The sequence below is a fragment of the Peromyscus eremicus genome, chromosome 2, assembly GCF_949786415.1.
Source record: "Peromyscus eremicus chromosome 2, PerEre_H2_v1, whole genome shotgun sequence".
Lineage (NCBI taxonomy): Eukaryota > Metazoa > Chordata > Mammalia > Rodentia > Cricetidae > Peromyscus > Peromyscus eremicus.
The window spans coordinates 98758472-98785571 of NC_081417.1; the positions used below are offsets into that span (position 1 = coordinate 98758472).

At 39.8% G+C, this 27100-nt stretch overlaps 1 protein-coding gene across 5 annotated transcripts in view; it reads right to left on the bottom strand.

The window, feature by feature from the left end:
• Positions 1 to 24728, bottom strand: part of Psip1 (PC4 and SRSF1 interacting protein 1) — a 39863-nt gene extending 15135 nt beyond the window's left edge. For 3 of the 5 annotated variants that reach the window (XM_059254488.1, XM_059254489.1, XM_059254490.1), the window contains exons 1-6: positions 24589 to 24723; positions 24017 to 24235; positions 20626 to 20702; positions 9093 to 9231; positions 6288 to 6392; positions 4617 to 4679 (exon numbers count right to left, since the gene is read on the bottom strand). In XM_059254488.1, coding sequence (XP_059110471.1) covers positions 4617 to 4679; positions 6288 to 6392; positions 9093 to 9231; positions 20626 to 20702; positions 24017 to 24088 — 456 coding nt within the window. In that variant the 5' untranslated portion in view covers positions 24089 to 24235; positions 24589 to 24723. Of the gene's footprint in view, positions 1 to 4616; positions 4680 to 6287; positions 6393 to 9092; positions 9232 to 20625; positions 20703 to 24016; positions 24236 to 24588 lie in introns of all 5 variants that reach the window. The other 2 variants (XM_059254486.1, XM_059254487.1) reach the window with 2 other exon arrangements.
• Positions 24729 to 27100: the final 2372 nt, after the last annotated feature.

The window sequence follows — 27100 nt, forward strand, 5'->3', positions numbered from 1 at the left end:
GGATATTTTATGACTATTAGTGCAAAAGCATGCAAGTAAAAGCCATTACTCATGAAAATATTTTGACCAGAGAAAGGACTGATTCAGTTATTTGAAATATATGCATGAATATTTTTAATGTTCACATTCTAGATTTTACTTATAATTTTAGTATCTGACTGAAGCCTCTAACGCTGGATTCATTCTTTCTCATTATTATCACGATTTTCAGCTGTACTATCTTTTCTCTTTCCTAGCGCCATTCCATATGCATTATGGATCCACTATTCATAGCCCTTTTGATGACTTTGCTACATCTGTTTCACAAATCCCAGAAGAAGGTTACTAAACTGATGAGCCCTAGGAGGCAGGGTGGGATGGGGTACAAACATGAAATAATTTCCTTTAAAATTGGCATCTTAAATCTGGTGTTAATCCTTTGACCTTCTACTACAAGCCCTGAATAGCTAACATAAACTTTCAGTCACTTATCCATTGAACTAAAGTCTTGATCTAACTGAATGGGGGAGAAGGAGAAATACAGCTAGAAAGAATTCCCTTGATTTCCAATTGCCTTAAGTCAAAGTGAGCACATCTCTTCCTTCTTAAATCAATCCCTTTAACTATCAATTTTTCCTAGTTTTGCTAGGAAAAATGGAAAGATTTTTACTGTTATTTCAGATTAAATGTTTCCCTTTATATGCACTGTTATAGTACTTCTTTTGTTTCTCGAGATTTGAAATATATAGTACCATTAAACATTTATTCTCCAATCTACTTCATCTCATTTCTGTCCCTAGCACTTACCTCAATGAAACTGAAATCTCCTGAATAGGCTAATTACCAAACATCTCACTAGATCCTTTGTACTGGGCACTGTTGTTAACTCCCTCCCTTATTCAAATTCTTCTCTCCGTTGCTTATAGACAACTTCTGGTTCCTCTTGATGGTTCTTCCAGTCACCATTTTGAAAAGGCACCTTCCCTCATTTCTATTATATACCATTCCAATTCTAGTTTCTGCATCTACCTCCTCTAACATTTTACCTTTATACCAGTGGTTGTATCTTTTCCCTCTTTTGTACTATTATCATAGGTATTATCAACTTTTTCTTCTGACCCCAAACCAATATGTCTGTGTCCATATCTAGTATACAGTCACTCAAGCAAACACGTTGGAGGCTTCCTACATTCTGCTCCATTCTCTTTACCATCTTATTTCAATCAGCTATCATTTAAACTTCTGAAAGTATTCTAAATTCCATCTCTCATACTAACAAAAATAAATAACTTGATATAAGGTCTGTGTCTTTGGAATTTAATGCTAATTCCTTACAAAGGCCTTTCATGACCTACTATGATCATACTAGGCCACTGTTACATCCCCTCACCTTAACAGGCAATTAAACAAATACCCAATACTTATATAAGTTACATGTACATTATGCTATAGTCTATTAGATATATGAAAATATTGTCTTAAAAAGAACAATGCACATACCTCAACTTGGGGATACTTAATAGGGATGGGCATGTAACTCAGTGATGGACCTCTTGCCCAGCATGTGCAAGCACTGGCTGAGTCCCAGCACCACAAAACAAAAACACTCATTGGTTTAAAAGTGCTAGCAAACAGGGCTTTGGGTATTCACTCAGGGGTAAAGTTTCTGCTTATAACATGTTGAAAGCCCCAGGTTTGAGCAACACACACACAAAAAAAATTCTAACAACTCACCTATGCCGTCAGTAAGCCATATTACCAAATAGACAGCCTTACCTTGGTGTTGATGGCTACAACTTAATCAGCATGGTAGAGTTATTAAAGGTAGAAGAGGTGTGGCAATGTCTTAAAATGAGGCAAAAAAAAGGAAATCTGTCCCATCAACTGATTTATTCCATGCACAAAATGTTTCTTTGTACTATGCAGTGATTGTTTTTTAATATTTTACCCTACATACAGACTTTTCAAAATTGCAGTCAGCTTTCTCAAAATCTGCTGCTGCTTTATGAGTCATTTAATATCCTAAATCCTTTAGTGTCATTTCAACATTTATAGTATCTTCACCAGGAGGAGACTCTACCATGAAATCACTTTCACTGCTCATGCACAAGTGTTAATTTATTCACAGGTATGAAAATATTCTGTCTATTTGTACATTTCCATTACATCACAGCACCTGGAGAACCAGGTGCATTGTCACTGAACAACTTTAGAAAGTAGTCTTTTTTCCCCAGAGCAGTACTCCACAGTGGGACTAAGACATTCAGCAAACCATGTGAACAGCTGCCATCCAGGCTTTCTTGTTTCATTTAAAATGAAGAATCAAGGTTCATTTGGTTTAAGTCCTAAATGTCCTAGGGTTTTCAAAATGGGTTCATATTTAAGTAACTAGTAGTTCCAGACCCTAATGATCAGTAGTCTGTCTTCTGAGGTTTTGAATACAGACACTGATTATTCCTAGATGGCATTTTCTTCCAAAGTAAGGCTGTTTACACTTAAGATTTCATTGAGCGTGGTCACATTCTTCAGTTATCTTAGCTACATCTGGGTAACTTAATGGAGCTTCTCCATCAGCACCTGCTATGCTACTTCCTGTAGCTTTATGTTGTGGAGGCAGCTTCTTGCTTTGTATCTCATGAACTGACCCAGGATAGCTTCATCTGTTCATCTGTACTTTTTTCACTTCCCCCAGCCTTGTTGTGGATTGGGCTTTGGCTTACAGCAGCATTCTGACTGGCTTAATCTTCTATCTTGACCATTAACACTTTCGCCTTAGCAGCAGTGAATCTGTTGCACTTTATCATTCCAGCATTCACTTGAGCAGCATTCTGAATTTTGTAGAGAACTTTTCCTTTGTATCTGCATTCACAATGTGGCTTACAAGCCCAAGAAGCTCAGTTTTCAGCATACTTCAGCCTTTAACATGCCCTGCTTACTAAGGTTAATCATTTATAGTTTTTAGTTCAAAGAGACCTGTCTGTGAGGTTTTCCACATGAAGACCTAGAGGCCTTTTACAAACAGACTAATCTCAGTATTATTCTAAGACCAAGATTGGCCCATAGGGGAGCAGTCATTAATTTATCAATTAAGGATGCTATCTTATATTAAGCAATATATGGTACCTTTTAAGCAATTTGTGGTACCTCAAAAAATTATCAAAGATCATTAGACCAAAGTAACAAATATAACAAAATTTACGAACAGAATAGCGAAACATGACACAAAGTAAACACATATTGTTGGAAAGACTAGCTCTGCAGAGTTGTCACAAACCTTTATAAAACAATAGGTGGGCCAAGCATGGTGGTGCATGCCTTTAACCCCAGCACTCCGGAAGCAGAGGCAGGCAGATCTCTGTGAGTTTGAGGCCAGCATGGTCTACATAATGAGTTCCAGAGCACCCAGGGATATACAAAAAGACCTGTCTCAAAAAAGACAAAAGAAAAAAAAAAACAAAAAACAAAAACCACCACCACAACAAAAACACTGTATGGCAAGTGCAATACAGCAAAGCTCAAGAAAATTAAGCATTCCTGTTTTTTTCTATTTTGATTTAAAAAAAAAAAAATCAACAAGAAACCTGTTTCATTTGTTCACTATGCCAGTGAAGTCAGTTCTAAATTTCTGACTTTCTCACTGATCTGATCTCACTTCCCTAATACAATTTCCTGTCATCACACTGTCTTAAAAAGGGAGTCATGTAACACTGTAACATTTTAAACGATTCAGTGATTTCCCATAATTTCATTTCTTCAGAAAAACATTGTAGTTTTATTGTCATTTCCATCCAACTTTAAAGCCTATCAATAATAAAATATGCATCGCAAGTCTTGAAACTCCTCTGTATGTGTCTGAATAGATACCCTCAGATGACCTGCTCCGTTATTTGCTTGCCCCTTGTTTAAAACTGTACACCAGAGGACAAAAAGCCACTGTAATTGTTTTCTTCTATTACTTCCTAAGACATTAAATTCTTGACTTCATTTCTGTCTTTGGCATACAAATGTCTAGGATGTAATAACCTGGTCAGAGAAAGGTGTGAACAAAACCTAACCCTGAATTCAAAGCCGCCGAACTACCTGGGCTCTATCTACTGTTACCCCACTCACTTCTCACAACAGTAACTAGCACAATGGACAACAGTCACGTGTGAGAATTGAAGAATCAGGAATTGACGATTTCACTGCATTAAATAACCAAGAATGTGATTATATACTTTTCATTTCACAGAGAAAATGAGGCCTGGCGGTGGTGACACACGCCTTTAATCCCAGCACTCAGGTGGAAGATCTCTGTGAGTTGAGGCCAGCCTGGTCTACAGAGCGAGTTACAGGAAAGGCTTCAAAGCAACACAGAGAAACCCTGTCTTGAAAAACCAAAAGAGAAAAAAAAAAAGGAAAATGAGGCAGAAGGTTGAAAGGAGTGAAAATTGTTTCACTTTACTCTTTCATCATTCAGCTTAACTTAAGGATGCCATAATTTTATCACCAAGAAAAAAACTTCACTAAAGTAACCAGCTTAGCCTTTAAAAATGAAAGGGCATAGATCGGGTGTGAATAAGGTTTCCTTATCTCCATTCTTCCTCAGTTTAAGTAAAGTTTCTTTTAAAATTCTTATGGTGTATTAAAGAAATTACCTTTCTCTTTCTTCCTCGCCTGGCAGCTTTTGGAGTGGTTATGTCAACTGCTTTAGTCACATCCTAAAACACAAAACAAAAGCAGGCAAAACTAGCAAAAACCACAAGTGAAACTGAATATATTATACAAGAGTGTGTAAGAAATTTTCTTTCTTTTTTTTTTTTTTGGTTTTCGAGACAGGGTTTCTCTGTGTAGCTTTGCGCCTTTCCTGGGACTCACTTGGTAGCCCAGGCTGGCCTCGAACTCACAGAGATCCGCCTGGCTCTGCCTCCCGAGTGCTGGGATTAAAGGCGTGCGCCACCACCGCCCGGCTAGAAATTTTCTTAAACTAAGTCACAACCATGGTTCACTGATAGTGCAGGATGAAATCTCTTATTACTCCAACCTTTGGAAGCAAGTCTTACTATTATAGTGACAACAATTAGTATCTTCAGAAAAAAAAAAATCTCATGGAATACCTGCTGCTATTTTCAGAGGTTTAAATATGAATGGCCTCCATAGGATCATATATTTGAATGCTTAGTCATCAAGTGTGGCACTACTTGAGAAGGAACAGGAGGTGTGGCCTTGGTGGAGAAAGAGTGTCACCCAGGATGGGCTTTGAAGTCTCAGAAGCTCAAACCAGGCCTAGTGTCTCTCATTCTTCCTGCTGCCTGCAGATCTAGATATAAAACTCTCAGCTACTTCTCCAGCACCATGCTCCCCGTCATGGAACTGTAACTAAGTCACAATTCAATACTTTCTTTTGTAAGAGATGCCTTAGTTGTGATGTCTCTTCATAGCAATAGAGCAATGACCAAAACAGCCTACAATGGCTGAGAATCTCTACTCAAATAATGATGCGAGCAGGAATAAATCGGGTTTAAATGTTTTCAGTCTAATGTTTTTTAAGCACTTCCAGCCCACAATACTTTATTTTTGGTTTGGTTTTGAAATTTATTTTCATTTTTGGTGTTTTGCCTGCATCTATGCCTGTGTGAGGGTGTTGGGTCTACTGGAACTGGAGGAGTTAGATAGTTGTGAGCCGCCATGTGGGTGCTGGGAATTGAACCAGGGTCCTCTGGAAGAGCAGTCAGTACTCTTAGCCACGGAGCCATCTCTCCAGGTCCATTTTTTTTTTTAAAAGAAAAAAACAGTATCTCTAATAAACAGTAACCTACCTTATAGTTACACCTGTTTTGAACATAAAAACAATTTCAAATGAAAACTTCCATCCAAAGACTAGAGAGAAAGTTTAGTGGTTAAAAAAAATTGCTAGTCTTTACAGGGCTCATGTTCAGTTACCAGGACATGGAGGCTTACAACCATTTTTAACTCCAGTTCCAGGGTATCCAATGCCCTCCACAGGCAACAGGAATGCATCAAGTGCACAAGCATAGATATAGGAAATCTAAAAACTATTTGAAAACATGCATATTAAAGATGCATAAGTTATTTTATATAAAGTTGTAATATTTGAGGAAATTAAGCTGTTTTCATTCACTTTTCAAATAATTCAAAGATTACTTCCTAATTTGCCAGTCAACTGACTTTATAATTTCTTTCTTGCAATAACCGTAAAATCCACAGGCAGTATGAGACAGCCCCATGCCTATTCCTCCCTTACAGTATATGCAATAACTACTATCTATAAATACATTTTCTTAGATCAGAAAAGATATAAAACATACTTCATTGCTGGCTTTTTCTTCATGATCAGTATCTTCCTTTGAAACACTAGTTTCTTTTTCTTCAACTTCAACATCAGATGATGCATTTGACTGTTTAGTTGATGCCTATGAAGAATAAATTATTAATTTCTAAAAAATGGCTTACCCAACTTGAAATTTTTCTACTCATGCAAAACAAAAACTTACATAGTTAAGGGAGTACCCCAATTTCTGTTGCAAAGGGTATTTAATATATAGAATTTTTAGAATTTAAAGCAGGGAGTGTTGCTACTGTATTCCCAGCATTTTAGGTAGGAAGATGGCTACAAGTTTGAGACTACCCTAAGCTAAACAACTTGTAAGCAAGCTAGGATATGGAGTGACACCTTGCCTCAGAAAATTTTAAAACGGCAAATTAAAATAATCCGTTTTGGTAAGACATAGTGGCACTCAGGAGAGTGAGGCAGGTGAATTCTAAGTTGGAGGCCAGACTGAGCTTTACATCAACACAGTAGGAAAGCTGGAGGTGGGAGGTCTATCATCACCTAAAATACTACTGAAGATTGAACATGCCTAATCAGAAATCCAAACGTTTCCAAAATCCACAACTTTTTGATCATCAATTCTTTTGTAAAGGAACAAAATAATGTAAAATCTCCTTGAATATTACTCCTAACACTACACAATGTTTTAAGTCACAGTGGCCAGATTTCTTCGTTTTTCTTGGTTTTGTTGTTGTTGTTTGTTTTTGTTTTTCAAGACAGGGTTTCTCTGTAGCTTTGGAGCCTATCCTGGAATTTGCTCTGTAAACCAGCCTGGCCTCGAACTCACAGAAATCCATCCGCCTGCCTCTGCTTCCCAAGTGCTTGGATTAAAGGTGTGCGCTGCCACCACCACCCAGCTGTTTTGAACTCTATCAGACATCAGTTGATCACACTGTAAGGACGGACTGAGGCAGTAACATGATACTATGTACAGAAGCAATTACAGGATACTATGTGGAGTACCATAACATATACTAACTAGATGTTAAGACCATCTAAAGAAGGCTTGGTATAACAAGGGAAGATATCAAAACTCTACAGAACATCTAAAAATTTGCCAAAGGCAATAAACAGTATGGCATGTAAAAAAACATCAGATTTTTTTTATTTTTTTGCCCCCCACCCCACCCACAGGTTTCTCTGTGTAGCTTTGGCTGTCCTGGAAATCACTCTGTAGATCAGGCTGGCCTCAAAGTCAGAAATCCACCTGGCTCTGCTCCCTGAGAGCTGTAATTAAAGGCATACAGCACCACACCAGCTTCATCGTCAGTTTTAAGAGTTGAATAATGGTCACTTTTTTAAGAGTGATTCATACTTTTCCAGTTTTTTGCTACCTAGAGCTTTAAAAAGTTTCTTGTTGATGAATTAAAAAGTGAACCATAGTTTCATAAACATCTCCTTTGGCAGTTCTCTGGCCCTAGTATAAATAGTGGTGCTTTTTTTTTCTTTGTTTTCCAAGACAAGTTTTCTCTGTGCAGAGAAACTTACTATCCTGAAACTTACTCTATAGACTAGGCTGGCCTTGAACTCACAGAGATCCACCTGCCTCTGCTTCCCAAGTGCTGGCATTAAAGACGTGTGCCACCATTGCCCAGCTATAGTGGCTCATTTTACCTAAGTTCTAAAGCTTTTGAATATTCACAAGTGCAACTGGCAATATAGGAACACATTATTAAAACAGCATGGGGAACATAGATGGTTTAGCAGGTGAAGGGACTTGCTGAGCAAGCCCAACACCAGCATGGTAAAGTGGATAGAGAACCAATGCCACAAAGTTGTACTCTGACCACTACACATGCATACATTATGCATACACCCATATAAACACAAAATAAGTAAAATTTAAAAAATCTGTATCTGTACCATGACAGGAAAAAAATGTAAGAAAAACAATCATTTCTGTTACAGAATAAAAACTGAACAAACATGGAGTGGTGGCACATGCCTTTAATCCCAGCATTTGAGATACAGCGGTGGGCAAATCTCTGAGTTTGAAACTAGCCTAGTCTGCAAAAGAAGTTCCAGGACAGGCAGGGCTATACAGAGAAACCTTGAAAATAGAAAAAAGGAAAATAGAACAAACCATGTACAAAGCAAACCACTCTATGAAAATGTAATGCCACATATAAATTAAAAGCTCTGGCAATAGGCTGTTTAGAATTGGTAGGAAAAAAATTAATAGGTAGAATTTCCACTGGGGCTATAAATACTGTTACATATTAAATTCATGAGGTCCATTCTAGTAACATTCTACAAATCTGTAAAAAAGTAAAGGGCATATGCTTTAAGTTTACAAAACGATTAGGTCATTGAGATAGCTCAGCTTACACTAAAGGTGTCTGATGTTCATTGATGCATGCCTGCTGACCTGAGTTCCATCCACAGAACCATGTAAAGGTGAATGGAGAACTTCACAAAGATGTACTTGACCGCCACACAAGCACTATAGTGTACGTCCCCACACATATCAAACTTGTAATAATAAAAAAATTTTAGAGCCCTGAATCTAACAAGACATTGAATTATGGCTTTAAATTCAATAATAGTTTAAATGAACTTTACTGTCAATCAAAAAAAGCTAAGCAGCCAAGTTCTTCCCAATTTTTGAGATCTATTTAGTCATTCAATTAGGAATAAATTTAGACACAAAATGTCAACGTTCAACCAAAAAAGAGCACAACAATCTGAAACTTATAAGGTACTTTAATTGGATGTGTATTTTACAATGACAATATTTTTCCTCTAACACTAAATAATAGTAAATTTTAATAGAATGACTCACCTGTTGACTTGAAAATTTCACCTTTGGATTGTTATCTATCTCCCATAATCCTTCATTAAAACCTTTTCGTTTATTTGGTTTGCCATACTTTTCCTTATTTTCTGAGTAAGGAAAGATGTCCTTTGGTCCTAAAAAAGCACTGTAACAGAAAGAAGAAAGTGCAAAGCAACCTCCATTAAATATGTATTAGGCTACTAGGTAACACGTGCCAATAAACTTTATATATACAAACTAGTTTCTTGTATTTTGTTGTTTTTCAACCCAGGGTTTCTCTGTGTAGCCTGGGTGACCTAGAACTTATTGGGTAGACCAGGCTGGCCACAAACTCAAGAGATCTGCCTGCCTCTGCCTATCTAGTGCTGGGATTAAATGGGTGCACCATCATAGCCAGCTCATACAAACTAGTTCTAATTCCTAGTGATCTCATTAGTGAGAGCAACTTCACCAGGGTAAGAAGGTAAGAATGCTCTTACTAGAAACGTTCTTCAGGTGCTGCTTACTTACAAATTTTCCCTGTGTATGTGGGGGGTGGGAGTGGAGATAAGAGGAAATCTATACAAAGTCATATCTAATGCCAAACCCTATTTTTCTTTTATAGCATTAATGATTGATTGGCAAGCTCTCTACCACCAAGTTACACTCCCAGCCTAGAAATACTTTTATAAAATCCACTAACAATTACCCAGATCCATAATTCTATTTTTAAAGTTGCACAAAAAATGAAATGTATTTAACATCACTGACTGGTTGTACACTTAAAAATAGCTAAAATAGCACATGCACTTAATCCCAGCACTCAGGAGGCAGAGGCAAGCAGATGGATCTTTCTGAGTTTGAGGCCAGCCTGGTCTACAGAGCAAGTCGCAGGACAGCTAGGGCTACACAGAGAAACCCTGTCTCAAACAACCAACCAACCAAACATAAAAGGCTAAACTAGACTAGGGAGATGGTTCAGTGGGCCTGAGTTTGAATCCCCAGAACCCATATACAGTTAAATGGGGCAGCTCAGTTATCTCTCATCCCAGTGCCCTATGGTGAAAGGAGAGGAAGACAGAAGAATCCTCCAAAGTTAAAAGGCTAGTCTGGCATATGCAGCACAAAAACATAACCCCAGAAAGATGCTGTCTCAAACAAGGCAGAGAGAAGGGACCAACACCGCAGGTTTTCCTGGCCTCCAGACAAAGGCCAGAGTACCACAGAGTGTCTGTACTCAAATACATATAATGATGGTAATAATAAATGATTTAAATATAATTAATAATACCATGTATATTTCAAAATAACTAAAAGGGATTTCAAAGGGTCTTACCAAAGAAACAGATAATTGATGCTACTTACCATGACTTCCTCCACTGTATAATATTCACATATCAAAGAACCACACTGTATCCCAGAAACGTCAACAATTATGTTAATAAAAACCTGGCTATTTTCCACAACAAACTTAAACAAGATTAGTATTAAGCATTTAAATGCATCAAAATGTGTTCATTTCAACATCTGGCACATTACATAATTCCTAAAAGTATCAACAAAGCATGTCATATAAATGTATGTTTAAAAAGGAATAGGGCTGGGTGGTGGTGGTGGTGGTGTGCGCCTTTAATCCCAGCAATCGAGAGGCAGAGCCAGGCAGATCTCTGTAAGTTGTAACTCGCCTGGTCTACAAAGCGAGTTCCAGGACAACTGGGACGGTTACACAGAGAAACCCTGTCTCAAAAAAAAAAAAAAGTGTTACGAAATTCATTTATTCAGTCAGGCATGGTGGTTCACACCTGTGATCCCAGCACTTGGGAAGTGCGAGCAAGAGGAGTAAGAGTTCAAGGCCATCCTTAGCTACTAAGCAAGTTTAAGTCCAGCCTGGGCTACATGAAATTCTGTTCAAAAAATAGTTTTCCTCAATGATGGAATCAGACATCACCTTTTATTCATTCACATGTACAGTCAGTCAGTCAACTCTTATCCTTGACAGAAAAAGTAAGTGAATATAAACTAATACCTCTTCAAAGTACACACATGATTAAATTCCTGTAATCAAAACATTTTCAAAATCCAGTCAAATACCTAGCCTTCATTAATGTGTGTTTCAGTTTAAAGACGGCTTATTTAGGCCAGGTCAGTGGTGGTGCATGCCTTTAATCCCAGTACTCAAGAGGCAAAGACAGGCGAATCTCTTTCAGTTTGAAGCCAGCCTGGTCTATAGAGTGAGTTCTAGGACAGCCAGAAATGTTACAAAGAGGAACTCTATCCTAAAAAACCAAAAGATAGCTTATTTAATGATTACTGGTAATTTTTTAACATTAAATTCATAGCCAAAGCTTATTTAACATGGATTTAATCTAAAATAAAGCATAGCCTTCAAGCACTTAGAAACCACTAAACAGCATTTTATTACTGTAAGACTAGTTTAAAAATCAAAATGACTCTAGAACACACAAAACTCCATTCAACCAGACAGACTATAATGTTTTTGTAGTATGAGCTGAAATAAGAACATTATTTTAATTAGGAATGTTTGTATCAGATACTTTTTTTGCTCATTTGGTCATATCTATGTGGTCTGTGGTTACACTAAATTTCAAAGTGATCGAGCAATTAAAAAATAATAATCTGCACCAGGTGTAGTGGCAGATGCCTTTAATTCTAGCACTTGGGAGTCAGAGGCAGGAAGATCTTATAGCCAGAGCTACATAATGAGACCCTGTTTCAAAACCCCAAAGTAAATAAAAATCCATGAATAATGAGCATTAACTGTTTTAATGTACTTAGACCCACTCTTCAAGATATCCCTTTTATCTCCCTACATGTTCTTTAGAAAGTCTGTCAATTTGGAGCTGAAGGGATAATGACTCGGTGGTTAAGAGCACTTGCTGCTCTTGCAGAGAACCCAAGTTCAGTTCCCAGTAATCACACAGTAGCTCACAACTGTTTCAGCTCCAGTTCTAGGGGACCCAATGCCAATCCCAATTTGCAAACACCCATACCCAGAAAATAAAAATCTATCTAAATAAAAAGGTACATCAACTCTGTAAAGATGGGCACAGTATGACTGACTGCTCTGCTATGATGGTTATACACAAGTATTTTACTCAAAGCAAATACTGTTTATTTCTTCAAAAATGTTTAATATATCCAACGAATTACTTCTCTGCTGAAATTCTATACTAAAGAACTAATAAAGTTATCCCTGGTAGAGTATTGCACAAAATTTTCATGAAAATGATTCTTGGTAGGTGGGAGGTGGTGGTGTACGCCTTTGAGTTCAAGGCCAGCCTGGTCTACAGAGCGAGTACTAGGACGGCCAGGGTTACCCAGAGAAACCCTATCTGGGGGAGGTGAAGGAGGGGGAGAGAGAATGACATTGCTGGATGTAATCTTAAACTGGGAAATATAGCATATTTTTAAAATTTTGTATCTTTAAATATAGAAATAAAGTTAAAAACAGTTAAACAGAGGCCAGGCATCGTGGATGGCACAGGGGTTTATAATCTATAACTCTAGTTCCAGGGGATCTGATGCCTTTTTCTGGCTTCCATGGGTACTGCACACATGTAGTGCACATACATGCAGGCAAAACACATATACACTATTTTAAAATAAAGTCTTAAAAAAAAGCCTCAGTACTAAGTAGTATGAAGATTAGTGATATGGGATTGAGTCAGTGTTTGGACATTGCCTAGTATGTGACACTTAAGTTTAATCTTTTTTTGGGGGGGGGGGTGAAACAGGGCTTCTCTTTTTACCCTGGCTGTCCTGGAACTCCTCTGTAGAGCAGCATGCCACTTTCACAGAAATAGTTAAAAATTTACAGCCTTTCCTTCTACTTGGTTAGTGTTTAAACTTAAATTCTGCTGCTTTCTAAAAGTGCTACCGTCCCTTTGATCCCTCCAACCTCACAGACCTTTATAAACCTAAATAACTCATAACTCTACAAAGGTTTTTTTTTGTTTTATTAATTCCATGTAGATGTTGGGGAAGGGGTAGCTGTGCATGTGAGTACAGTACCCAGATGTCAGAAGAGGACATCAGATTCCCTGGAACTCTACAAAGGTTTTTTTTCTTGTTTTATTAATTCCATGTAGATGTTGGGGAAGGGGTAGCTGTGCATGTGAGTACAGTACCCAGATGTCAGAAGAGGACATCAGATTCCCTGAAGTAGGAGTTGCAGCGCTTGTGAGCCACACAACATAGGCGATGGGAACTTGGGTCATCTCTAAGAGCAGTTATGTTGTCTTAACCACTGATGCATGTCTCCAACACTACCAGCCCCACACAAAAATGTTTTGAGACAGGGTCTCCTTAAGTAGCCCTAGCCGGCCTAGCACTCTCTCTGTCTATCAGGCGGCCCTAGAAATCACAGAGATCTCAGGCCTGTCTCTGCCTCCCGAGTATGGGATTATAGACGTATCCCATCATGGGCATCTCTCTGTAGCTCTGGCTGTCCTGGAACTCACTCTGTAGACCAGGCTAGCCTGAAACTTAGTGATCTTCCTGACTCTCGAGTGCTAGGATTAAAAGCGCCACCACTGCCCAGCCCAAGATCTTTTTTAATTCACACATAAAAGACACTCAGCATCACTCGCCAATCACAGAAATATAAATAAAAACAACAATTTATGGCTGGGATATAGCTGAGCTGGTATAGTGCTTGTCTAGAATGTAGGAAGTCCTAGGTTCATTCCCAGCACCACAAAACTCCATGTATGGTACCATGACAAAGGCCTGTTAATTCAACACTCTGAAGGTAGAAACAGGAGAATCTATTTAAAGTTATTCTCAGCTCCGTAGTCTGAGGCCTTCATGACATACATGAGACTGGTTGCAAAAAAGCAAAAACTAAAATGAAGAATTTGGGATATTTATACATGAATGTTCTGCAAGCAGTCTGGAAGTTTCTCAAATGACTAAACATTAAGTTGTCAATCAAACCAAGAATTAGTTTCTAGAGAGGTGAAAACATATGTCCACACAAATCATACACAATGGATGACTGTATAGAGTTCAGGAGTAGAGAGCTTGCCTAGGATATGCAAAGCTCTGGGCTAGATCCCAACATCATCAAAAAAATAATTATGTATAAGTGCTCTTATCAACACTATTCATAACAGCCAAGAGTGGGAAACCATAGATGTCTATTAAGTCATAAATACAACATGGTAAAACGAGACAAAGAAGTATTAGTTGGCAGTAAATAAGAAAGGGAAGCATGGCTAAAGTATTAATCTTGAAACGCTATATTAAATAAAAAATTAATAGTGACTGAAGACCTCATTAAATGGTTTCATTTACATGAAACACTCAGGAAAGCAGTTTGAGGGTTGCCTCAGCCACAGCAAAGATGGAGAAACAGAAGGTACCTATCATTAGGTAGGAGGTTTCTTTTGAAATGATAAATAATCTAAAATCTAATGTGATGTCTCTAGTACTTTCTGGAAATGCGGAACTACTGAATTTATAGTTTTAAGTGGGTGGACTGAAAGACAAATTATCTCACTAAGGCTGCTGTGTTTTCTTTCCCAGAACACAAACCAGGCATATGGCACACACTGTAATACTGCACTCGGGAGTTGGGAGATAAGAGGGTCAGAAATTCAAGGTCATTATTACCTACATGTCAAGATCAAAACCAGGCTGGGCTAACATGACAACTGTCTCAATTTTTTTATTGTTTTTAGAGAACATCATATCCTACCAAAAAATGATCTCTAATTTTATCAATTATACTATTCTTTCAACATATATATATACACACGTGTGTGTACATACATACATACATACATGTGTGTGTCTGTGTGTGTGTGTGTGTGTGTGTGTGTGTGTGTGTGTGTGTGTGTGTTTTTCTGAGACAGGGTTTCTCTGTGTTGTTTGGGAGCCTGTCCTGGAACTCGCTCTGTAGACCAGGCTGGCCTCGAACTCACAGAGATCTACCTGGCTCTGCCTTCCAAGTGCTGGAATTAAAGGCGTGCACCACCACGGCATGGCTTCGGCTTCTTTCAATATTTTTAAAAATTCACTCCAAGGGCTGGAGAGATGGCTCAAGTAGTTAAGAGCACTGGCTGCTCTTCCAGAGGTCCTGAGTTCAATTCCCAGCACCCACATGGAGGCTTACAACTGTCTATGGGATCTGATGTGCAAGTGTACATGCAGACAAATATATATAAAATAAATAAATCTTTAAAAAAAATTCATTCCAAGACATCATACTTAATAGTTACAATCTTTGTACCTAGCCAATTCTAAAATGAGTTGAGTCAAAGGATTATCCTGAAAACATTAATGCATGAAAAGAAGAAAGAAGAATCCCTCCCTGGGGACAGAACCTCATAGAATCAGTAAAATGGGGTCCAGATTAGTTTGTAGATATTATTACCAATTCCCAAGAGACACTTTATGTGGTGACAGCTGACTGACTGTTCAAAAAACATTCAAAGGCTGGGTGTGGCGACAGAAACCATAAATCCCAGCACACTGGAGGCAGAAGCAGGAGGATCTCTGTGAATTTAAGGCCATCCAGGTCTGTCCTGGTCCTGGACAGTTGGGGCACTGAAGAGAGACCCTGTCTCAAAAAATAAAGAAAAATTCAACTGTAGTATGACATCAAAGGCTGCAGATGCAGAACAGCTTAATGTCTGCCTCCAATACATGAAGCCTTGAGTCCAATCTCCAGTGCCACATCAACTGAAATTTGTTACGCCAGCATAAGTGAAGAAGAGACAGAAGAACCAGACAGAACAGAAGTTCAGTCCTACTTGTCTACACAGCAAGTTCAAGGTCAGCCTGGAATACAAGAGACTCTGTTTCACAAAGTACACAGAAGAGGTTAGGGAGGTGGCTCAGCAGTGTAGAGGACTGGCTCGAAACAGGTTTTGATTCTCAGCACCCACACGGTGGCTCACAACTCCAGTCCCAAGAGATCCAATGCCCTTTCTGGCTGCTACAGGCACCATGCACACATGTGGTGCAGAGACAGGCATGCGGACAAACATCCATAACCCACAATATGAACTTTTTAAAAAAACTTTAAATATTTTATACTACATAATAGCATTTAATTTTATAGAAAGAAATGCTTCATTAGACAATCAAATACACAAGTATAGTAACACTAAGTGCCATGAACCTGCTGCTATATTCAGATTAATCACATAGTCCATCTTATGGTGTGGTGGGAGTCATAATACACACCTAACATTGCCACATGTAGCTATGGTGGTAGGAGTTAAGAAAGAAGTTGGATGGAATTACTATTGTAGAAGGAAATAAAAAATTCAATTCTATGACTCCTTCCTTCATTTCTTCCGCGTGACCACCATTAACTCCCCATGTACCTTCAATCTTGAAACTGAATTAGGCAGGTTTTAAAACAATTTATACAACATATATTTTTAAGATTCCTACAGCTAAACATTCAACTTTTATATTAAAAGCACTAAGAGCAGCAAAATAACTATTACAATTTCAGATTTCAGAGAAATTCAGCTAAGAGTACTGCTTCAGATAGCCAGAATAGTTAAAAAAGAAAACAAAAACAAAAACCAAAAAAAAAAAAAAAAAAAAAAAAAAAAAACTCAGAGAAACAACTGTAAGTAGCAGCTTCAAAAAAAATATGTAGTACCAAGTGGTGATGGCGCACACCTTTAACCCAGTACTCAGGAGGCAGAGGCAGGCGGATCTCTGTGAGTGTGAGGCCAACCTGGTCTACAAAGCGAGTTCCAGGACAGCCAGGGCTGTTACAAAGAGAAACTTTTTGTCTCAAAAAAACAAAGGAAAAAAGGAAAACAATATGTTACTATTAATTTTAAATTTATATAAATATACATTTATTATATACTTATACATCTAATATACATAATTATATATGCATATATAATAAATATATCTTCTATATATAACACAAAACATGAGTTACTATTAATTCAAATAAATCCAAGAAAATATTATCATCAAAAACCTGTCAAAGCTTTACAATATGTGTTGTATGTGTGTGTTTGAGTATGCCTCTGTTCAGGTGGGTGTGCAGGTGTCAATGAGGATGCCAGGCTGTCTTCAGTTGTCCTCTACCTTGTAACCAGTGCTAGTTACAGAAGCACACCACTGCCCTCGGGTTTTCACACGGGTATTGGGAACTGAGCTCAGGTCCTCACGCTTAGTCCACACTTTACTGACAGAGCCATCTCCCCAGCCCAAAGTGATACATTTTTAAATACTTAATGGTTAGCACATGCCAAACACATTACATGTCCATTTTATGTAACACCCTGTATGCACTCCAAACTTCCAAGGTAGATTCTATTATCATTCTTACTCTGCAAATTAAGAAAAGGCCTGCCCAAGGTCATGTAACAAGTAAATGACTAGTTTCTAATCTAGCTGTATTTAGTATTGTCTAGTATGTTAGCAGAAAATTCATAAACAGAGGACTTTAGCACAAGAGCTTTCCATTATCAAATATTTAATAGCTAGGACATGTCAGCCCCTTAAGTGATAAGACAGGGTCGTTTAGGCTCTCTAATTGTAGTCAAAGAAAGGGAAACAAAATTCACGCATCATTTCAATAGAGAATATAAATATAAACAGGATGAACTGAGCTAAGCTCTGACTGACTTCAATATCTGATAGCATAACCTTTCCAGAAAAAAAAGCAGAAAACTCTCAGGCAAGGTGAAACAAAGCAGTGGAAAAAAAAAAAACAAACAAACAAAACACTGTGGGCTGGGTGGGGAGTTGGCTCAGTGATTGAAGTCTTGCTACACAAGCCTGAGAACATGAATTTAGGTCCCCAGATCCCACATGAAGGTAAAAACAGAAAAACCGACCCCACAAAGTTACCCTCTTTGTGCCCCCCCCCACACACACACACATAAACCATGAACTAACATACAATCAAAACTTGTAGTTAGAAACACCGACTCCCTCAGGCTGGAGAGATGGCTCAGAGGTTAAAAACACTGGCTGCTCTACCAGAGGTCCTGATTTCAATATCCAGCAACCACATGGTGGCTCATAAACCATCTATAATGAGATCTGGTGCCCTCTTCTGGCACAACACTGTATACATAATAAATAAATAAATTTAAAAAGAGAAACACCAACTCCCATGTTTTTTTTTTTTAATAGCCTTTTTGTTTCATTATTGTCTGTTTGCTTTTTGTTTTGTTTTAGCTGTGAGAGAGAAAACAAAGTTGAGTGGGTAAATACAGGTTAGTTCATACAGGGCCTCATAACTAACATTCATTGCTAGCTCGTCATTTAAGTTATTGGTAATATTAATAGGGAGTCAGTGAAGATTTTTGGACCAGGAAATGGCATGATCTGATTGAAATACAAAGATAACTTTGATTATATATCTGGAGTACACCAAAGTAAAAACACTTATAGGAAGGATTACAGCATGAACTTGAGCTTGAACTTGAGGCCAATCAGGAGTTTGTGGGAAATGAGAGAGATTATCTACTATGAAATCAAGGTTAACAATATAGACCAGTGTTTCTTAACTTGTGGGTTGCATCAGATATCCTGCATATCAGATATTTACATTATGATTCACAAAAGTAGCAAAACTACAGTTATAATTTTACAGTAGCAACCATTTTATAATTACAGTAGCAACAAAATAATTTTATGGCCGGGGTCACAACATAAGGAACTGTATTAAAGAGTCATTTTACAAAAGTTGAGAAGCACTGACCTAGACTTTTGAGTCTGGTAATGCAAAAGTTTTTTTAACTGGGTCCATATCAGAACCACTTACTAAAAATCAGTTTTGACTAAGCTAGGTCTAAGATACCATGCACAGTCAGTATATCTAAGAGGTCAGGGTCTAGTATTCAAAACTTGACTTCCGCAAAAATATAAATGACACAAAAGGCTTAAGGAGAATCAGATTTTTGTACATTGGGAAAATAATACAGTAACCACTGAATTCTACTCTAAATGCATACAAGCAAATCCTTAAGGCCAGGAATGGTGATACACAATTTTAATCCTAGCTATCCAAAGACAGAGGCAGGTCAATCTGTGAATTCAAGGCCTGCCTGGTTTACACAGCAAGTTCCAGGCCAATCAGAGCTATAAATAAATTTCAAAATAAATCACTTATGAGTTAGTACACTTCTCCTGAATTACTACTTCTTTTTATTTTCCTTCCCCATCTCTCTAAACTCCTGGTTATTACAATAGACTTCTATCTTAGAAAAATCCAAATTTAAAAATTCAAATAAATAATTACCCTCCCAAATTTTGGGAACACAAAAGACCATCATACACCTAGTTCATCATTAATTTATTTTAAAGAATTGTTTTTTAAAAAAGTTAAATAACCACAACAATATGGATATAGCAGCACTGTCTTTCCAAAGGTAAATGGTATGTATATCCACTGTAGATTAAAATATTATAAATCTACTTTGAAATAAAAATATTATTAACTTCCCAGGTGGAGGTGGCGCACACCTTTAATCCCAGCACTTAGGAGCAGAGGCAGGCAGAACTCTTGGAGTTCGAGGCAAGCCTGGTCTACAATAGCCTTCAATCAGTTTCATGTGGTTACAAGAAAGAAAACAGTTCAACATTCCACTGTATAGAATACTAACTTCTTTTACCCAATCAGTTCTCTAGGCATACACCCACCTGGGGCAGGTCAGACAGACTGCCTCTGGTGGTCACAGAAACACACAGGACACTCTAGCGTCCTGCTTCTCTTCTTCACACCATTCGTGTGGCTAGTAAGACCTAACACAGTGCCAGGTAGTCCTTATTTTACTAACAAAGAATTCTCAAAGCCTTGCTACTTACATCCATCCATCACTCTTGAAAAAGTGGATATTACTAAGAGGATAACTTTTTGATCACATAACATCTATTTTTTTTTCACTTTTTTTAACTCTGAAAACTTCATACATGTACATAGCATGCACATTTTGATCACTTCCACCCCTCATTCCCTGTGTCCAACTTCCCCTTTAATTTCTCCCTTAATGTCTTTAATGTACTGTCTTTAATCTCTACCTTAAAATGAGAGTGCCCAGTCAGGCATGAGGGCACATTTATATCCCAGCACTTCAGAGGCAAAGGCAGATGGATCTCTTTGAGTTCAATACCAACCAAGTCTACACAGTGAGTTCTAAGCCAGGGATACACAGTGATATCCTGTCTCAAAAACAACAACAAATGTCCCCAGCGTTGAATTGAAAAATAAATTTAAAAATTTTTAAAGGGGACTTAAAGGCTTATTATAAAATTTCAATATCACTTGTAAGTTTACTATCTCAGCCCAGATACGGTGGCATTTTATCCTCAAACATGAGAGGCAAACACCGGCTGATCTCTGTGAGTTCAGGCTTGCCTGGTCTACATGGAACAAAAGAGGCCAGCCAGGGGTACATAATGAGACCCTGTCTTTGAAAACATAGTAAAGTTTTCTACTTCATCGTGACTTCCCCTTTAAATTTGAAATCTCCACTTGCTTTTCGTTCTATGCCTAACCTCTGCAAAATGAACTGTCATTAGAGCTGAAAATGCGAACAGGACTTACGTCTCATGGGTTCCAAAAAAGAAAATGGGTAGTTTGTTTGTGGGTGGTTTCACTGCTCCATCAGGAACTTCATCTACCTAAAAGAAAGATCAAAAAAGTTAAAAGTTTTTTAAATGTTACACATCTCAGCACACGAGTGAACTCAGAATGAAATACTCTAAATGGATCTGATACAAAATCAAGTCATTTTAGAAATCCATTCAAGTAAGTTCTAAAAGGCAAGGTTTTTTTCCCCCAGAACTCATTTGGCAGCAAAACCTGTACCGCACCCCCTCCCCCTTTTTTTTTTTTTGGTTTTTCGAGACAGGGTTTCTATGTGAAGCCCTGGCTGTCCTGGAACTCTCTGTAGACCAGGCTGTCCTGCTGTCCTTGAACTCAGAGATCCACCTGCCTCTGCCTCCCAAGTGCTGGAGTTAAAGGCTGTGGCACAACTATCCAGCCCAATAGCAAATCTTAAGGCAGTGTACCACAACTAGCTTTCCTAAACCCAGTTACTTAATTTTTAACCACATCTGACACCAAGCATTTCCTCTATAGAGCGTCTCAATCCTGCAGGAGGGCTATAAAATCTAAGAGTAATGTGAGGCTAGGGAAGTGGCTCAGTGGTTAAGAGCACTTGCAACTCTTCCAAAGGATCTGGGTTCACACCCAAATAAGCCCCTTTCGATCACTTCTTCTAGGGGTCTGTCACCCTCTTCTGGCCTCCTCAGGTACTCACATACATATGGCATACAGGTACTCACATACATATGGCATACAAACATACACACAAAAATAATTTTTTTTAAAAATGTAAAAGACAGGAAAGCATTACTTCCCAATGTTTGAGTAACAGTAAGAGTCAGAAAAATGCTGGGCTGTGGTAGAGCATGCCTTTAATCCAGGACAGCCAGGGCTGTTAAACAGAGAAACCCTGTCTCAAAAAAACAAAACAAAACAAAAAACACATTCAGCTGCTTCTAAGAAAAAGAAAATGAGAGGGAAGAGATAAAAACATCCTATTCCAATCTAAATGAACTCATTAAAAGCAGAACTTGTAACTGGCGAGATGGCTGAGTGGTTAAGAATGCTTGCTGATCTTTTCTAGAGGATCCAGGTTTAATTCCTAGCACCCACATAGCAGCTCCGAACTGTCTAACTTGAGTTTCAGGGATCTAAAATCTTTTGTACAGTACAAGTCACAGAAGTAGTGTACAGACACACGTGCAGGCCAAACACCCATAAGTATAAAGGTTTTTTTAAATTACTAATTTTTCAACTGGCGGTGGTGGCACATGCCTTTAATCCTAGCACTTGGGAGGCAGAGCCTGGTCTAAAGACCAACTTCCAGGACAGCCAGAGCTACATGGAGGAAAAATAAATTTTAAAGAAAAGAAGAGACCCATTTAAATCAACAGGAAAACATTCTGGCCCTTCAAAGGCTATTTTTACCTTTAGTAGCACTAACTCTTAATCACCTAAGATATAGGGAGGATGGTATAGAAAAATAAAAAATTGTTTTTTGTTTTTCAAGACAGGATTTCTCTGTATAACAGCTCTGGTTGTCCTGGAACTCAATTTGTAGGCCAAAATGACCTCAAACTTACAAAGATCCACCTGCCTCTGGAGTGCTGGGATTAAAAGTGTGCAACACCACCACCACCACCACCACCACCACCACCACCACCACCACCCCCAGTTGAAAAAAAAATTTTTATTTTTTAAACTATTTTTTAACTAAATGTAGGTGTATATGTCTGCATATGAGTATGTGCACATGTGTGCAAATGCTGAGCTGGAGTCATCTCCTGAACATTGTGGTTTTAAGCAGCCTGATGTGAGTGCTGGGAACGGAACTTAGATACACTGGAAGAGCAGCAAGTGCTCTTACCCACTGAGCCACTTCTCCAGCCCTCAAAAGCAGAAAAATTTTAAAGTATTTATACCTGGCTTCTAACTAGATGGAACTCTGAATATGGGTATCAGATAACCCTGGACTTTATGACACCTCAAAATAAGCACGGATGTCTTGGTATCCATAAAGTGTCTCTGGGGGGGACCTTAAACCTTCTCAAGTCTAGCAAGCCTTAGTTAAAGTTGAAATACAATGTTTCAGAAGTGCATGGTTATAGAACTAAGAGAACCATATAGGAGGATAAAGAAATTCAACTTTAGGTCTAAAGATGTCTGCAATATATGTAAAAGTCAAAGCATGCACAAAGCAGTAGTTAAAAGGGTTTCCTGTAGGAAACAAGTGAGAACACCAAATACAGACAAAGTTTATGACTAAGAATTGTTCAAGTAAGGCTCTACCCAAAAGGTCTACCTGTGGACAGGGGGAAGCTGGGGAAGAGGGCAGTAGTACTCTGGGGAATGACTCTGTCTAACCAAGGGATTTCCCCATCTTACCTGCTGACAGGATTAAAACAGGATTAAATGAGATTTATCATTTTTAAGAAAACCCTTTCAAAGATTAGTTACGTATAGGAAAAAAATAAATGAATCAGGCAGTGGTTGTGCACACCTTTAGTCCCAGCACTTGGGAGGCAGAGGCAGGTGGATCTCTGTTCCAAGCCAGCCAGGGCTACATAGAGAAATTGTCTCGAAAAACAAAACAATGAAATAAAAACAAATAAACTGTATAAAAAATTACAATGTCAGAACACCACAATTTATTTTTTTAAATGATTTTGAATTATCTAGTCAAAATTCTTGAAGTACTATCCATCAATGTTCTGATCCTAGGCACCATTATAAACTTTTTTTTTTTTTCTTCCTGAAAATGGAGCTTGGGTGTTTCATGTCACATCTTGAGTCCTTAAGACTTCTCCGGTTACAGTTAACCCAGGGTATGGTCTAACACCCCCCCCCCCTTTGCCTATGGAGAACAAAAAAACGTAAAACAACTTCTTCAAGGTCATAAGGCAAGGAATGTGAATAAAAAGGTCCAAGTGCATCACCAAGTGCAAATCTCGTATTAAATATGTACAAATGTAGTTTAATCACATCTGACATGCAAGGGTTTGTAAACTGCATATTTCGTTGACGACCTGTATTTTATTCAAAGATTCCAAAATTTAAGGAAATCTCAAGGTTTCACTCCTTTTTAAACATAAAAATCATACTTGATTATTTCATCTACAATGGAACATGAACTGAATGTCATCTCTAAACATTTCCTAGGAAGAACACCTGTCAGACAGAGGCTCAAAAGCAAGCCGGAGGGAAACCGCGGGTGTGAAGGAAAACCGAGAATTTTACAATTGCACGGAGGAGTACTGGAAAAAAAGAAAACTAAAATGAAGGGTTCCAAGTAACGGTAACGGGAAGCGAGGGAGAAGAAACGATGGGAAGGAAGCAGGCCTCTGGAAAGGGCTGCCGCACCGCTACACCGGAGCTACAAATCACTTACTCGAGCTGGCCAATGAGGATAACCTTTCATCTTGGCGAAGATGAGGTCTCCAGGTTTGAAATCGCGAGTCATGTTGGAGGGGCGACGCCGGGAGTCCCAAGACCAGAAGGGGGAGCAGCGCAGCCGCGATCGGGAAGATGCGAGCGAGCGAGCGCGGACACGAGCTGCGCCTGGCGGGCCCGCGGGCGGGGGAGGATGCCTCGGGGTGTCCCGACGCGCCTGCGAGGGACAGCAGGGAGGGCGGTTAAAGCGCAAACCCCAGGGAGGGGCCGCGGGGAGGAGGGCAGGGGGAGGGGAGGCCGCGGAGGGGGAGGGGGAGCCGCCTGCGCGCCTCCTCGGAGCGCGGCCTCGGCCCCGCGCAGCGCCGGGGCCTGCGGTCGCCGCCACCTGAGGCAGGGATGCTGCCCGCCGCCCGCCCGCCTGCCCGCCCGCCGGCCTCCCACCCCATCGCTCCCAGGGCTTTTCCCACGGGCCGCAGCCCACGAGGGAGGGGCGCGGCGGGAGAGGAGGGAGGCAGCGAGCGCGGCCGCCCGCTTCCCACCCGCGCCGAGCGGGGGCGGGGCGGCCCTCACCTGCCGGGCGGCGACGCTGGGGCTGCGGGGCGCGCTGGCCGCCTCTGCCCACGTCCACGCCGGCCACCTGCGCCACCAGCTGCCGCAGAGGCGTCTCAACGGCTCCGAGCTGCAACCGCCACCGCCACTGCCGCCGCCGCCGCCGTCGCTGCGCCGCTCCCGCGCGGCTCCCGCTCGGCGCCCGCTAGCGCTGGGCCGTACCAACTGCTCGCCCACGTGGGGGTGGCGCGCCGACCGGAGAGGACCGTGGCTCGCAAGCTGAGCTCTTGGAGACCCGAGGGCCCACAGGTGTCCCTTCCTACAGGGAATTGAAAGCAGGTGCGGCGGGCCCCGAGTGAAGGGAAGGGCCTCGGGGCGACGCCCGCGCCCGAGCTGCCCGCCTCCTCCCCCCGCAGCCGGCACAGTGGTCGCGCCCGGCCCGCCCCTGCTGGCTGCTCTGCGTGTGTGTATTTGTATGTGTACTGTATGTAAAAGGCGGGGAGGGAGGAAACGATTGTTGTGGACCCGGTTTGGGGGCGGGTATCCGGGCCTGGAGCCCACTCCTGCAGGTTTAAGAGAAATTGGCAGTCCAAGGTGCTTGTTCTCTCATCCTTCTCCAAGGTGGGGGTACTGTAATGCTCCTGCGCGGTTTACATCATCCAAAAAGAGGAGCTGTGCAAAAAACCCAGAGATCAAATTGGACTGTGAAGCAGTTGCAGGGTGTGCACCTTGTAGGCCTCTCAAACATCGCAGAATGGGTTTTGCAGTCTCCTTTTCCTGGGGATGTAACATGAGAAAGCCCTATTTCATTTCGTTGACATTTCAACCACAGAGAACCGTTAAGAAAAATGCAATCCCAATGGATGTAAAACGCGAAGGGTACAAAACAATGACACCGAAAGCCTAGGTAGCTTGTTAGGATATGGATTTGGGCCCAAACTAAATTTTAGCTGCACTTAAAATTTTATTTCCTTAAAAGACTGGTAGCTAGTAGGTGGTACACGAGAGAAGTGTTGCTAACCCCTACATATTTCGTCTCTTAAAATACCCTTAAAGGCTTTCTAAAGGTGATCTTAATTTTGATTCTTTAGCCAATGCATATTTTTAATATTTTGTAATATACCCAGCCTTCTGATATGGATTGACATGTCATGATTTTTACTGAACCAGAACCATCTAATTTTACTTATCCATTAACACCCAGGTTCCCAATAAATATATGGTAAATTAGGAGCCATTTAAGTATTTAAAAAAATGAATCTTTTCTCTCATCCTTCATTGAATCTCCCCAAAATGCTGTTATAATAAAGCACTGTTTGGTGTTGAATATACAGCCATGAACAAGATAAGATATTTCCTAAATAAAACAGGCTAAAAAATATTAAGAACATTAAAAATATTAAAATATTTAAATATTGATATCTATCTAGTACTGCTTTTAAAAAAGAGACTCACAGTTGAGAATAAATCAGGAAAGCTTTGAATAAGCAAAAATTGAGGAATTTCAGTTTTTTAGAGGAATATTCCATGCTTTCAAAGGAAATAAGACACCCCAATGTTAAATGTGCTGCAAGGGGGCATCTGTAGATCTGCATTGTGCAGAGGGTTCCATGTGGAGCTAAATGAAATAAAGGGAATTACTAGTGACATGTCTCCAAGCTTCTCATTCTGAACTCGATATTTTGTATTAGGGGGCGAGGTTGCATGGCAAGAAGGAGGTAAAACTGATTCTTTAAAACTGGCTTATTGCTGGCCATTGGGGACACACGCCTTTAATCCCAGCACTCAGGAGGCAAGCAGGTGGATCTCTGAGTTCAAGGCCAGCCTAGTCTACAGAGCAAGATCCATGACTGCCAGAGCTACACAGAGAACCCCTGTCTCAACAAAAATAACAACAAAAAACTGAATTATTGATGTTTCAATGCAGATGTGAGCAGAAAGACACTTTTTTATGTGACTGTTGATTAAGAAGGAAGGGGAGGAAGGAAGAAAATGCAAAACTAAGCAATTACCAAAGCAACTGTCAGGTGTGGGTGGTAAATCATGGACCCAAAGAGGGACAGAAAATTCTAAAGGGAAAGCTTCTAATCCTGAGTACTAAATATCAAAGCAGCACCAGGCTGTCATTTTTTGTGGACCCCCACCCCACTCCATTGTCCTCAATTCTACAGGGCCTTGAAACTGCACTTGTGCTCAGGCTCCGCAGCATGGGCTTCACCTGAGGACTAGCTTAGCAGCTCAGCCCTCCCCCATCTACTATTCTGAATTTTAACTACATCCTGAGATGGTTTTTTTTTTTTTTTGCTTTGTTTTATTGTTTTTGTTTTTTAGTTTGTTGGGTTTTTTTTTTAGCTCTGGTGGGGGCACTGCCTATGGAGATCAGGGGACACCGTGTTCCAGCAGGTTCTCTCCTTCCACCACGTGAGTCCCAGTATTAAACTCAGGTCACCAGGTTTGACAATGGGGTCCTTACCTACTGAGATACCTTGCTGTCCCTCTCCCTGTCCTAGGTGATCCTTACAAATATTCCAGT